General features: G+C 60.4%; 1 protein-coding gene across 4 annotated transcripts in view; it reads right to left on the bottom strand.

Annotated features, from left to right (window-relative positions):
• KCNN3 (potassium calcium-activated channel subfamily N member 3) overlaps nucleotides 1–12,344 on the bottom strand; it is a 142,471-nt gene extending 130,127 nt beyond the window's left edge. For 3 of the 4 annotated variants that reach the window (XR_009449946.1, XM_059675535.1, XM_059675536.1), the window contains exon 1: nucleotides 11,097–12,344. Coding sequence is in view for 3 of the 4 variants with exons in the window: in XM_059675535.1 (XP_059531518.1) it covers nucleotides 11,097–12,014 (918 nt within the window). In the remaining variant the exon portion in view is untranslated. Of the gene's footprint in view, nucleotides 1–10,027; nucleotides 10,159–11,096 lie in introns of those variants that run through there. The other variant, XM_059675537.1, reaches the window with a different exon arrangement.
• Between the last annotated feature and the right edge of the window lie 1,164 nt (nucleotides 12,345–13,508).

Genomic DNA, 13,508 nt, shown 5'->3' with positions numbered 1-13,508 from the left:
CCAGAGCCAACCAGAACACCTGTTGGGAAACAGAGGTGGGCTGGGGGTGGAGGGGGGCCGGGGGGGGGTCCTGGGAAAGACATGGAAAGGGACCAACAGCGGAGAGGGGGACAGTAAGGCACTGGAGTTTGCATGAAACTAGACTGGGGGCAGAAATGCGGCCATATGGGCCCCGGAGACGCCTGCTGGCCAGACCAGCAAACAGATGGTCAGGGAGCTCAATCTAGCCTTCCGGCCGTGGAGTTGACAGTCAGACAATGAGAAAATTAACCGAAGCCCTTGTTAACCAAGCCCTTTTCCAGGAGTTCAGTGCCGAGTCCTGTCTCCTTTGCTCTTCACAACACAGTCCCCATGAGGGTGAAGCCACCATCCTAGTCGCAGACCTGGAGACTGAGGCTCCCAGAGCTCAGCGTCCTCTCTTCTAACTCTCCTTGCGCGGCCAGGAGGCCACACACCGGGGACACGGACACCAAAGCGCACGCCACTGGCTGCTCAGCTGACCCCACACAGCCCTCGGGAGCCCAGCCTCGGCCCCAGGGCCAGGTCCTCCCTGTCAACGTACCCAGGACTCCTGGAGGGTCAACCCTCTGTCTAAACTGACGGTCTCCCCCCTCCCTCCAGGGCTCGAATCATCTAGGGAGGCCGGTGAGGCTGGCAGGCAGCGAGGGTGGCACAGTAAGGGGCCAGGGCGGGAGGGGGCCAAGGTGGAGAGAGCAAGAACAGCGTTTTGGCTCAAAAGAGCCCAGGTCAGGAGGTGATCTGCAAAAGCATGTCTGTCGCACAGGGCGTGGGGCTTTGGGGACGTGCCTGGGTTCGAATCCCAACTCTGCCACTTCCTGAGGCAAGTGGAAAGGAGCAAGTGGAAGGGAGATTGTTGTGAGAGTTGAGATGAGATGTGTGAACGCGCACAGTAGGCCCTTATTAAATGTCATGTTCTTCCCCTCCCCTAACATCCCTCTTTTCAGTCCTGAATAAGGCTTGGAGTTGCCTTGGGGTCATTTTTATGGAAAGGGAAGAAAGTTCCGTGGTCTGAGCGCGGCACGGTCTCTGAGCGGCTGGTGGCAGTTACAGACGATCCCATCTACCCACGAGGAAACCCTCATAACCAACCTCCATCCTGGGCTCGCTCTTGGCTCAAATCCACTTCATGCCACTCCTGGGAACCCTAATCTTCCCGTCGCTGGCACACAGGGTGGGCCCAGTCTGGCATCTGATGCCAAAATGCCTTCCCCCTGGCCCAGCACCTTTACTCCCCCCGGAGCAGGGCAATGCCAGGTCCAGCCTGGAGCAGGGGCCAGGGGAGCATGGGTCCAGCTATGGGGGACTTCATATGACCCCGTGGCCACTGAGCTCGCAAACAGCCACCAAGGCCACACCTGCCAGGGGCCAGCATTTACCAGAGAGCCCTGGGGCTGTCGGCACTGGGTGAATCCTCCACCTCGCCCCTCAGCAAAAGGAGTGAGGAACCTCCTTTTCCAATAAAAAGGGCCACACAGCTCAGCAGTGCGCAGCTGGGACTTGAACCCAGGCCTGTGCTGAAAGCCGGAGCTCGTTAAGGAAGGGTGGGGGAGAGCAAACATATTGCTGAGGACGGGCCCCTGGAGCTGGCTTGATCCTCAAGGGCTCAGGCCTTTGCCTTCCTGGGAGGTAGGATGGGGCCCGCCGCAGAGCGGGTGCTCAGTGGGAAGTCCTGGATGCCAGCTGCACCCTTGCCGCTCACAATGCTGAGTGGCTTTGGACAAGTCACCTAACCTCTCTGGGCCTTGGGGTCCTATACGCGGAGGATGGCTCCTACCCTGCCTTCCTCAGAGCTGGGAGGCGTATACAGGGGCCTGCCCACCCAGCTGGCACAACTGGTGGGCCTGTCCTGTTTGGCCATTCAGGAAGGTCTGGTGCCACCCTGGGCCAGCTATGCCCCCAGCGGCCCCCAGAGGAGGCCTCCTCTGGGTCATCCCACCAGCGCCATCCAGCCCTGAGCCCCTCCCAAGGCAGAGTAAGAACCCAGAGCAGCACGCTCACTCCCAGCCCTCGCCTCGGAGGCAGGTACCGTCACCTGTCGGCGGCGCTGGGCGCTCCCACATGTGGGAGCTATTCGGGGACGCGCTGAGCAAGCCAACATCCTATCCAGTGGGAGCCAGGAAAGAGAGAAAATGGCTAAGCCCCAATTTGTTAAATCAGAAATCTCCTTAAAAAAGAAGAAAAGGCTCTGCAAAAGTCCTTGCGGAGGAACCTTGTGAGGGTGCAGGCAGGTGCCAGCTCTGCCAAGGTGCAGGGACGAAGTGCCATTTGGTGGCAGTCCGGAATATGCCAGCCACCGGGCTAGCCACTTGCCCAACCACTATCCGTTTAATTCTCACCAGGCTGGTGAACGCCGCTATCTCCGTGCACAAATGGGGAAACTGAGGCTCGGAGAGTTTGAGACGGTGACCTTGAGGCCACCCGGCATCAAGAGGCGGGGGGGGCCAGGATTAGCCCCAGGGCAGTCTCTCCCTCCGGCAGATCACCTGCCTCAAGCAAAACACCGAACAACAGCTCCCGCAGGCACAGCCGGCTCAGTCCCTGAGGGAGTGCCCTCTGAGGCAGCCTCCCGTCCATTCGACACTGAGCACCATGCCTGTCCTTTAAGAACTATGCCCAGCAGGCCGGCTCAGAAATCACAGATGCCAATTTGCATATTATTTCACACATCATTTGCATGTTGTTCATTAGTGTCACCCGGGCTCTACTGAGAATACAGCTCTGGTTACCTTGCGGCCAGGTCTCGGGCAAAAGAAAATAAATGGCCTCCACGCCAGGCCAGCGCTGATCCCCTGGCACGCCCCTCTCCCACCCACGGCTCGTCGTGCCCCTTAGCGCCCTTGGAAGAGTAACCACCTGCCGAAGGAAGGATAGAGAGAACCTGGATTCACACGCCCCCACAGCCTTTGGCATTCCAGAAGGTGCCCTTTGTCCTAACCGGTTTGGCTCAGTGGATAGAGCGTCAGCCTGCCGACTCAAGGGTCCCAGGTTCGATTCTGGTCAAGGGCATGTACCTGGGTTGCGGGCACATCCCCAGTAGGGGGTGTGCAGGAGGCAGCTGATTGATGTTTCTCTCTCATCGATGTTTCTAACTCTCTATCTCTCTCCCTTCCCCTCTGTAAAAAATCAATAAAATATATTTTTTTAAAAAGGTGCCCTTTGGCAAGCCTTGAAGGGAACGTGTTCTCCTGAAGACACAGGAAAAGTCCTGGCATTTCTTGTCCTCCCTGGTCTGTCCTGGGACCGCTTCCTGGTGGCCCCGCCCCATTGTCCTGGGCTCCCAGCCTCTCTGCCTGGTCCCCACATGTCCCCTGACCGTCCTCAAGGTCTCGCTGCCTCTGGCCTGGCTTCACGGGCTTATTTCTGTTCTCCCTCCACCTGTCCCAGTCCCGTGTCCACACCCAGTGAGCTGTGCCCAGGCCATAGATCGCTGGCTCCGAGTGCAGAATAACTGGGTCCCATGAGGTAAGGAGGCTCCAGAAGCCCAGGCCAGACAGCCCTGCCCTCCGAGCACAGCCTGTCTCCCTCTCGATGTGCTGACTCACCCGCGGGCCCCACCCGGAAACACGACCGGGTGCCTTGCCCAGGTGAGGCCACTGGATGTTATGAGAAAGGGGGCACGTGACACATGTGCGTCCTCTTCCAGAGCCCCTTCTGACCACCTGAGTGGAGGGCTGGCCTGTGCACGCGTGCCCTCTGTGGTCCCCGGGGTGGCTGGGGGGGAGGGGGAGGGGGCGTCTTCTAAGCACTGGTCCCATAAAAGCAACAGCTGGCAGACCTCAAGAGTCACTGTCTGCCCAGCCAGCTCTGGACTGGGTGCTGTGCCATAGGCAGGGGCTACGATTCTCTCTGAACATCTGGGAAATGGGCTTCAAATTCAGTCCACTCCCTGAGGACCCACAACTGGTATGCAACCGAGGCCGGATTTGAACCCAGAGCCCAAGTCCTCCACCACCACAGCAGGCTGGCTGCGCCAACTAAGATGACCAATTACAGAAGAACAGAAGCAGGTCTCCAGGGCCCGAGGGTGCAGAACTCTGAGCCCCCAACAATTACAGATGTCAACTAACTACGAAATCACCCCGTGCCCTCGCCCTGGGCAGAGTGGCTTGCTCCCTGCTCAGAACCTCCTAGGAAGACACCAGCAATAACTTTCCCAGGCTCCTCCTCCCTCCCATCCTGCCCCTGTGCACATGACAGGAACAGCCCAGCTCCATTCCCTACCCACTCTGCCCCCTGCCCAGGGACCTTCCCATCTTGGTCTGTCTAGTCTTCAGGGGCCACCCTCCCTCCTTCAGGGAGCCTCCCCAACGTTCCAAATCGTGGACTCCTTCCTCAGTGCTCCCAGCACCCACCCCAGGAGCCGCAGCCCACCGGGGTGGGTGGTCCCCAGGTGCAGGCCTGACGCGCCTCACGAACATGAGTGTGAGGACTATGGACGCTCGGCCGAGTCAGGATGCTTAGGAGCGGAAACGGAGCTCAGCACCAGAGCCTGGCCTCATTTTAAAGCTGGAGAAACAGAGGCCGGGAGAGGTCAACGGGCTCGACAAAGGCCCCCCCACACGTCAGAAGCAAGAGGGGGAGCACCTCCTCAGAGCTCCTGCCGGGCAGAGACGGGCTGTTCTTCAGCACCGCCCGCCCGCGACCGAGCTCCACAAAGCCTCGCGCCAGGGCAGCGGGAAACTGGGACTCGAGGATGAAGGAGAAAATTCGAGAACCAGGGATGGAAAAGCCCTTGGAGGTTCCCTCACTGGGATCCCAGCAGAGGTCCCTGGTGGGGGTTGGAACAGGGAGGCAAGCCCTGCGCTGGAGATTTGAGCTCTGGCTCTAGAGCCGTCTGTCCTGAGAGGGGCAGCTGGAGCGAGCGACTCAACCCCTTTGCGGCTCAGCGTCCTCATCTGTGAGAGGCTGCTGACTGCATGGACTCCCAGGGCCATGGGGGGTCCTGAGGAACAGCATGAAGATACCTCGTGGGGTGGAAATGCCGAGCCTGTGAGGTCACCCCCATACGCAGTCCTGCAGCCAGTGCTGGGGAGAGGCCCCTGGCTGCCTGCAGAAGTGCCCCGCTGGGCGTGAGGCCTGCTGGCTCACCAGGGGCGGAGCTGCAGGGCTGTGAGGCACCCCCCCGCCCCCCAGCCTCCCCTTGCAGCCCAGGCCTCCGAGGGATGGATCTGGTTCTCTCTGTAGTGCCCACACCTCGCCCTCCCGGCTTCCGCAGCGCTGCCCCAGGGCAGGCGGTGTCACCAGATCTCCGGGTGGGGAGGCACCCTGAGTGTTGGCCGGGGGCCTGTCCACAATCTCCCCTGGACCCAGGTTGCCCCCAGAGTGGCCCTGGCCCTGGCCACCGCCCAGGACATTGTCTTTCCTGGGTCCCTGCACTGGTCTCCCCACCCCCCACCAAGCTCTCTCTCTTGGGAAAGTTCCTTCTGTCCCAACACTTCCCAGCACTGGGCTCTGGCCCATACACTCTCGAGGGTGAAGCTGGTGCAGAGCTTCTCAAACGGTCCCTGCCTTCCCCTCCTGTCACCGGCAGCCTTCCTCGCCCCCCCCCCCCCCCCCCCCCCGTGCAGAGCCGGCCCTGCCCCAGCCCAGCCCTTCCTCCCTCCTTCCTCGGCCGAGCTCCTGGGTGGAGTGACAGGGTGGGAGCGGGCACCTCAACCCACTCGCCTCCCGGGACTCTCCTCAGCAGAAGAAAGGCAGGAGCGTGCTCCTCCCCGCAGCTCCTGGAACAGCATGGTCCTCGCATTCCCCACCCTCGTTATTTAAAGAGAAATGGGTGCTTTCTTCTTTTTCTCTCTCTCCCTTTGGGGTTTTAAAAGAAAGAAGAAAAACAGCCACGAATGAACAGCCCGGCCTCCTGCCGCTGAGGGGAGTAAGGCGGGTCTCACCACACACCGCCGCCCCTCGCCACCCCTCCTCTCACTCTCGGTTTCTCCTCCAAATGTGCGTTACAAACAACGGCAACAAAACCAGAGCTTTCTGTTCTGATCTTACGTTTCCATCCGGGCCTCAGCCTCCCCACAGAGGTGACTCAAATCGCGTCTCATCATGTTCACTTTGCCTCGCGTTATGCAGAGCAGGTCCTTGGACCAGGCCTCCCGGGGCGGCTCCCTGAGGGGGGAAGGCCGCCCCAGCTCGCTCACTAGCGCGGGCAGCACATACAGGCCCCGCGGGGATGCCAGCGCCCAGGCAGGCCACGCCGCCTGCGGGGAAGGGAAGTCGGGGCGCATTATGAAGTCTTTCCCTGGGACAGTTATAAATAGCGTGATGACAGGCAAAGGAGAAGCGTATATAAAAGTGAGCTGTCCCCTCTGTGGGTTACATATGGTTAATTCATGGCAGACTGTCCACAAGGTTATCAAGAAAGTGGCCAGCACCCTGGACGGGCCTGGTTCTCGCCTTCCCAGAGCTACACTTGCCTCCTTAGGCCAAGACACTCATTGTGACCCGTGAAGATACAATGTTTGGGGGGGAAATGGGGGGCACGGTCCCTGGCTCTCCGCTCCTACCTGTAGCCAATGGCTTATAGAATCTCCTGCCTTCTGCAACCCTGTCCTACAGGTCCTCCCACGTGGAGGGTCCATGAAAAGGGTCCGGCCTATTCTTACTTTCCCAACATGCCTGACACCACAGACATTGGGACATGCCCCGCAGCCACACACCGGCCCCAGGCGGCTCCTGGGTCTGGCAGGTGAGGCCATGCGCCCAGCTAAGCCCAGCTGCTGCTCTGCCGACAAGGCCTCCATGGCCAGCAGGGCAGGGGGCAGGGGAGCTGGAACCAGGGATCCTATTCCACCGCAGGCTACAGGCTGGGATGGATCACGGACCCCTATGAGCTGGCCCTGAGGGGCCCCCACCCCTCCTTGAAGAGTGAATGGTCGGGAGCCACGCTCGCCTGGGCGTGCAGAGAAGTCAGTCCTTTTCAGGGGGCTTCCCATGCGGTGGTCTGAAGATGGAGGTGTAACTGGAGATGAGAAAGACAGCCACGCATGGGAGAGACAGGACAGCCAGGTAGGACTGCCACACCAGCTCCTGTGCCATGGCCTGGGTAACAAGGCCAGGCAGGGGGAGCAGGCAGAGCAGAGGGGCAGGAAGTTGGTGGAGCGGGCAGGGGTGGGCACAGGGTGGGGCCGAGGAAGTGAAACTCAGATAAATTGTGAGGCCGGGGTGGAGAGCGGTTTGAGGTTGTGAAAATTGGAAACAGCCACCTGCTGCACCAGCATTTCCCAGCCGCCCCCGAGATGACTCATGAGGCCCCTGAGAAACAGGGTCCGCCTGGGACTGGCCAGCTGGACAGACTGAAGAGAGGTACCAGCCCAGCCACCAGCAGGACGGCAGGGGGAGGGGCAGGAGGCCAGAGCCTGGGGAGGAGGGGAGGGCAGGCCGAGCGGGCCCAGCCCCAACTCTCTCCCGATCCCGATCCCGTAGAGAGAACACAGCAGGCAGAGTGAGGCGACGGAGTGGGTGTGCCTCCAACCAGCTCTGGGAGAAAACACAGAATGCCAGGAAGGCCTCCCCGAGTCCTCATTGCCTCCTCCAACTGACACTAACGTGCTGGAGACACCGTCACCACGATTTCCCAACAGGCTCTCTCAGCCTGGCCGCGTCATGATGTGTAAGCCCTCGGGTGAACTCACCCATGACCAACAAACAAACAAACCTGGCCGCCTCATTCAGCTCAGGGGTCCAGAAGCACTAGCAGCCAGGTCGGGCCATCCTGTGAGTGTGGCCTCACAAGAATGAACCGCTCTCCTGCTATCTGAGCCCCGCCTCAGCCCATCTTCCTTCCCCGACTTCACGGAGGGCTGGTGAAGGGGGGCCAGGACGGCTCTGTCCCTGTGTCCTACCTCCTCTCCCTGGCTCCCTTCTGCACTAACTTTGGATGCGCTCAGGGACATGCCATGTTCGTCTCATGAGAGCCCGGCCTCAGGGCGGATTTCTCCACCAGGAACAGATATCAGTCAAACACAGACACACAGGAAGGCCACGGCTCCATGGATAAAAGCAGAGAACTTCCGAAAGCAGCTAGTCTTTAGTCACATGGGGGGGGTGTCCCTCTCCCCAGGGCCATTTGAGTGGGAACTGCCCCCATCAGTGCAGAATTACCCAACCTGGTGAGAGTTACCCATCCTCCTGCTTCCAGACACGCGGAGCCAACCAGAGGCACAAGTTCTCCAGCAAAAGAAACCATCACCCACCCTCCCCCAGGCCCACTACCAACTCTGTGTCCCCCCTGTTGGTGGTTCTTCATTCTCACCCAAACCCCCCTGTCACCACACAGCCAGTTCCCCCATGAGGCCAGGGAACAGACGTCCACCTCCCCTACAACAGACCCACGTGGCGAGAGGGTGCCAGTGAGAAGACCCAGCCCCTTCTCAGAACTTCTCCCTCCGAGATACAACTTCTCGACTCCATCGACAAGTCTTCCTTCCCAATCCTTGAAGGCCCCAACTAATTCGGGAGCCAGAATGAGATAACAGGAAAAAGACATTCCTTTTCCTCTCGTCCGTACCATCATTATTAATAACAACAATAGGCCCTGGTTATCGAGCAGGCATTGCACGCAGCGCCCCACGCCTAGTCTAACTCCCTTCTCCCCACTTGACGGCTGAGGAGACAGGCTTGCAGAAGCTACATGGCTTGTCCAAGATCACACAACCGGGAGGGGCAGAACTGGGACTCACACTTCTGTCTGAGTCTTTCAAACAACCCTGCTGGCCCACAGGAGAAGAGAGGGGTAGCCACCTCACCCCCTCCTGGGTCCACAAGGCCTGACAGAGGAGACACCCAGCGCGTCCTCCTTTCATAATGACCCAATTATGGGCGGACAGACAGAGGGGCTGAGGAATGAGAGAGCCCTGCTACTCATAACCAGCGCCGACCCCAGGTGCACAGGAAGTGGCTGTCTCACCAGCGGAGGCGAGCAAGGCCTTCCCAGTTGCTGCCCGCTCTGTGCTGCCATCAACCAGGGGCTCCCCATCTTCGAAAGGGTACAGCCTGGCCCCGTGGGTCACTTCGTCCTTCCTTCACCCCAGAACCCGCTTTCTCCGACTCTGGGGAAGCCCCTCTCCCTGAACACTCCGTGGGCATGGCACCTGCTCCCAGCACAGCGGCCACCCCCTCCCCCCATTGCATGAAAAAACAAATGTGCACACACGGATCCCACTGGGGGGCCGTCTCTAGGAAGAGCTGACCACGGGGGTCATTGAAAGAGGAGGTGCTGTCTTCCCCTCACCCCCAGCACTTGGGCCTGCATTCGTTTCCCAGCAGGGGCCCCTGGTCCCCAGGGGGTGTGACTGGAGGGAGCCAGGGCTGTGCTCAGGGTGGCTGCCGAGCCCGCTGGGGGTGGCAGCCCCCTCTCCCTGCGGCTCGGAAGGGGAGTCGCAGCCAGCAGAAGGACCTGCAGACTCAGAGGCTCATTACAGGGAATGACTAAGTGACTGCGATTCCGGGGGAAACCCCACTCGCTTCTGCGCGCTGAGGGATTCAAATCCTGGAGCATTTAGATGGAGGCAGCTTCTAGGAGCTGCTCAGCTGGGAGCCCCCGAGAGCGGCCAGGTTCCTGGGGGGAACCCTCCACCTGGGAGTCTTGGCTCTGCCCCAGCCCTTTCCAGAACGGCCCCGTCTGCCTGTCCCCGGTTAGAGCGCCGGGCTGGGAATGGGAAATCCGATCAGCACCTCCCAGGTTTTAGCGGCTGGATTTCAACAAGGAATGTGACAGTCTCGCAGCAGCTGTGCTCAGCCTGAAACAAGCTCTATTTGAAACCTCCAACAGCTGAGCCCCTCCCAGCTACAGGCAGCCTGCCCAGCCACCCCCTGCCCAAAATGACAAATAAGTGAGAAATGCAGCAACAAGGAGGCGCACACACACATGCACGCGCACACATGAACACACACACACACACCAACAAATTGGGGTGAGGGGTAAATGGGAAAAACCCACCTGCCCGCGACTCCCCAGGTCTCCAAGCCTTTGAGCCCACAGCAGGCGGAGCATGAACAAACCCACCTTCCTCAACGCCCACCGCCTTGGAGGACGCGGTTTCCAAACCCCCCTGTGAGGGACCCCCATCCTCCATCTCCAGGGGGACCGAGGCCGGAGCCGCGGGGCCAGCTCCCCCACGAAAGTGGGTGCTGCCGGCTCCATCAGCGCGCACTCACACACACACACACACACACACACACACACACACACACTCCACCTCATTTACCCCCGAGAGGAGACGCTGGGGCGGGAGGGGAGGACGGGGCTGAGCGGGAAGCGGGCTCTCGGGGATGCCTGGGAAGCCTTGTCATCCCATCCGAAGGAGAGGCGCTCCCCCCCACCCCCAGGCTGGTGCCAAGGCGGTGCCCATCTGCTCTGCCCGGGGAACACCTGTAGCCATTTTATCAGGGGCTGCCTAGAAGCAGCAGCAGGTTTATTCTGAGTCCTCTTTCCTGAGCGAAGAGCCGCTCGTTTCCTCCACCTGCATTTTTATCCCAGGCCCCCAGGAGACGTGGCCACGGGTGCTTTTGGGTTTCGCCCTAAGTCTCTCGGGGATGAGGAGGGAAACAGAAACTTGGGAAGAGAGGGAGCAGACAGAGAGAGAAGGGGCTGGCATGGCACCCCTACCCCCCACTCAGACATTTCGTTTTTATCCTCGGGGAAAATGGAGTGGAGCAAGGAGGGGAGGAGGAGGGAAGTCGCAGGAGCTGGCAAGCACACCCAGGCAGAGTGTAATTAATTGGTGCGTTAAGCTGCTGGGTTATGCGTTAGTGCCGGTGAGCCAGGCGGGGTGGGGGTGCGGGGGGCGGGGGGGGGGATTTCACAGAAGGGATTCTTTAATCCTCCCCAACACGGAGTCTGCAAATTAGACACAGTGCATGGGGATGTCCTCCCACCAAGAAAACCAGGAATGAATTCTCCCAGGATTAAGAAGGAAAACCACGGGAAGTTAGAGTGTTCAATATAATTGAGCAACCGCCTCTCCCCACCACCACCACCGCTCTCCCCAATCAATCTCTCAATCATTCTCTCTCTCTCTCTCTACCTATATATTCCTTTTGTTCAAGGTATAAAGAGAAACCACAGCCCCTACCTTTGAGTACAAACCCCAAGAGAGCTCCGTCTCTATCACCATAACAACAATTCCAAACATCCCAAAAATCAGAGCATAGTCACTCAGCCGCTTTCTCTTTTCAAACAGGGCCCTCCTGTGTCCCAGCTTATAGCCAATGTTTTGGTTTTTCCGCTTGTTGGCTTTGGGGAAGGTGGTGCCGCTGGGGGTGGTGCCGGCGTGCTGGTGGTTGTGGGTGGCATTGGGGTGATGGAGCAGAGTCTGGTGGGCATGGTTGTCCTCCCGGGAGGAGACGATGATCTCGGGGGGGTTGCCGGGGCTGAAGAGCTGGAGGGGTTGGCCCTCGGGCTCAGCCTCGATGAGGTTCCTCCGGGAGGCGCTGAGGCGGCTGAGGGGCTTCATGACCCCACCACTGTACTTGCAGGAGCTCATGGCGATCTCCGTGAAGGGGTTGCTGTCCCGCCGGTGCACCAGGGGGCTGGCCTGCCGGTGCCGGCTGCCTCCACCGGGCCCACTTGTGGCTGTGGAACTTGGAGAGTGGCCAAGCAAGTGGTCATTGAGATTGAGCTGGCTGCCTTGCCTGGAGGAAGGGTGGAGGATGGCGGTGGAGTTGGACAAGGGGGCGGCCCTGAAAGCCGTGGGAGAGGAGTGGAGCAGGCCGGGGTGCACGGGCTGGCTCTGGAGTTGGGCGAGCTGAGACAAGGGATGCGGTGGCTGCTGCTGCTGCTGCTGCTGCTGCTGCAGAGGCTGAGGCTGAGGCTGAGGCTGAGGCTGCAACAGGGGTCCCGGGGGCTGCTGGGGGGCTGCCGGGGGTGCTGGCGCTGGTGGCGGCTGCTGCTGCTGCTGCTGCTGCTCATCCCCGGAGGATGGACAGGGGCACTTGGGGTCTTCATCCAGGTCCCCCACCCCCGAGTCATGGAAGTGCCCAGAAGTGTCCATCTTGGGGCCTGGCTGGGTTGCCTGCAGCACCACCCCCCACCCCAAAGCCACCGTTGCTCCAGAGATGTCCTCAAAGAGTGCCAGGCATCCGAGCTCCCACCAGAGTGTCTGGCTCCCGTCCTCCCTGTGGCTTGCTCCGGCTCTCGGGGCTGCTAGGAGTCCAGGCGCTGCCAGTCAAGAATGCATTGTACTGGGCAGGAAGGGAGGGCGGCAGGGGCGCTGGGAGCGAGCAGAAGAGGGGGAAGAACTCTGGCTCGGGAGGTGGTCCTCTGGCAGCATGCGAGGCCAGGCTCAGCTCCACTCCTCGCTGGCTCCCGAGCTTTGCTCTCCTCCTCCTGCCACTGTTAAATGGCAAGCCCAGCCCACCTATTAGCAGCTGGTCTCATTGGCTTGGCTTAACCCTCCCACCACCTCCTAACCCCGCCCCCCTGCTACGCTCCGCCCAGGAGGCGGGGCCTGCCGCCGGCTCCCAGCCCCGCGGCCGCACGGGGCCGGTGGGAACTGTAGTTTGCGCTCCCGGCTGGGGAGCGGAGCCGCTGTCCCCTTTCCTCCCTCCCGCAGGTAGAAACCGGGCGCCCCAGACGCGGTGCCAGCAGTGGGGAGGAGGGGCAGAGAGCCCCCTGAGCGGGGAAGCTGTGCCCCCTGTTTCGCGGGCAGGAAGCAGGGAAGACAAACAGTTATTAGTGGCCAGGATCTGCCATAGGTTGTCTCACACGTATTATCCACTCACATCCTCCAGACACCCTCGGAGGTGAGCACCGTGCTCCTCCTTTACACGCCCCGGCGCTCAGAGACGTGGAGTAACAACTCCGAGGTCAAAGAGCAGGGGGCCCCACGCCCTCCTGCCTCCAGGCGGAGAGGCTCGCCTCCCGCACCCCTGCGGGATCTGTGCACCTGCCTCTGTTATTTCTAACCTCACATCAGCGCTATGAAAATGCCATCCCCCTTTTGCAGACAAACACTGTGAAAACAAAACAGGAAATCACTCAGGCGCAGATAAGTAACCTGCCCGAGGCCCCTCAGCTTGTCCTTAAGGGTGCTGTGGCTTGAACCCCGCTCAGTCTGACCCTGCACCTCCTATACCATCTCCCAGGGTGCCTTCCCACGATGGCGCTCAGCACCAAGTGGTTGCTCTGTAAATGTTGCTCCAATGGTGGGTGGAAAAGAGCCGGAGAAAAGGCCAGAGCAAAGGCAGGATGTGTGAAGAGGACAGGGCTCCAGCTGGGCGTGGCCTCACCAGAGGGTCTGGCAGGAAGACTGAAGACCCCCATGGTCACTCCCCAGCTGATCTGCCCCGCGGGGCTCTGAGTCAGCGTTGGGAACAGCTGCTGGCTTCCCAGGTGCAGAACCATCATCAAGTATTTATTAAGCTCCCACTGTGTGCAAGGGAGCTTGAAAGAGATGGGGCCAGAGCTGAATTCATTTCCATTTCTATCTGCAGCAGTCCTGCCTCTCCATCACCCCTAAGCCTCTGGCCAGCTGCTCCCTGGGTAG

Source organism: Myotis daubentonii, chromosome 18 (genome assembly GCF_963259705.1).
Source record: "Myotis daubentonii chromosome 18, mMyoDau2.1, whole genome shotgun sequence".
Taxonomy (NCBI): Eukaryota; Metazoa; Chordata; class Mammalia; order Chiroptera; family Vespertilionidae; genus Myotis; species Myotis daubentonii.
This window is presented reverse-complemented; position numbering and strand designations above follow the sequence as displayed.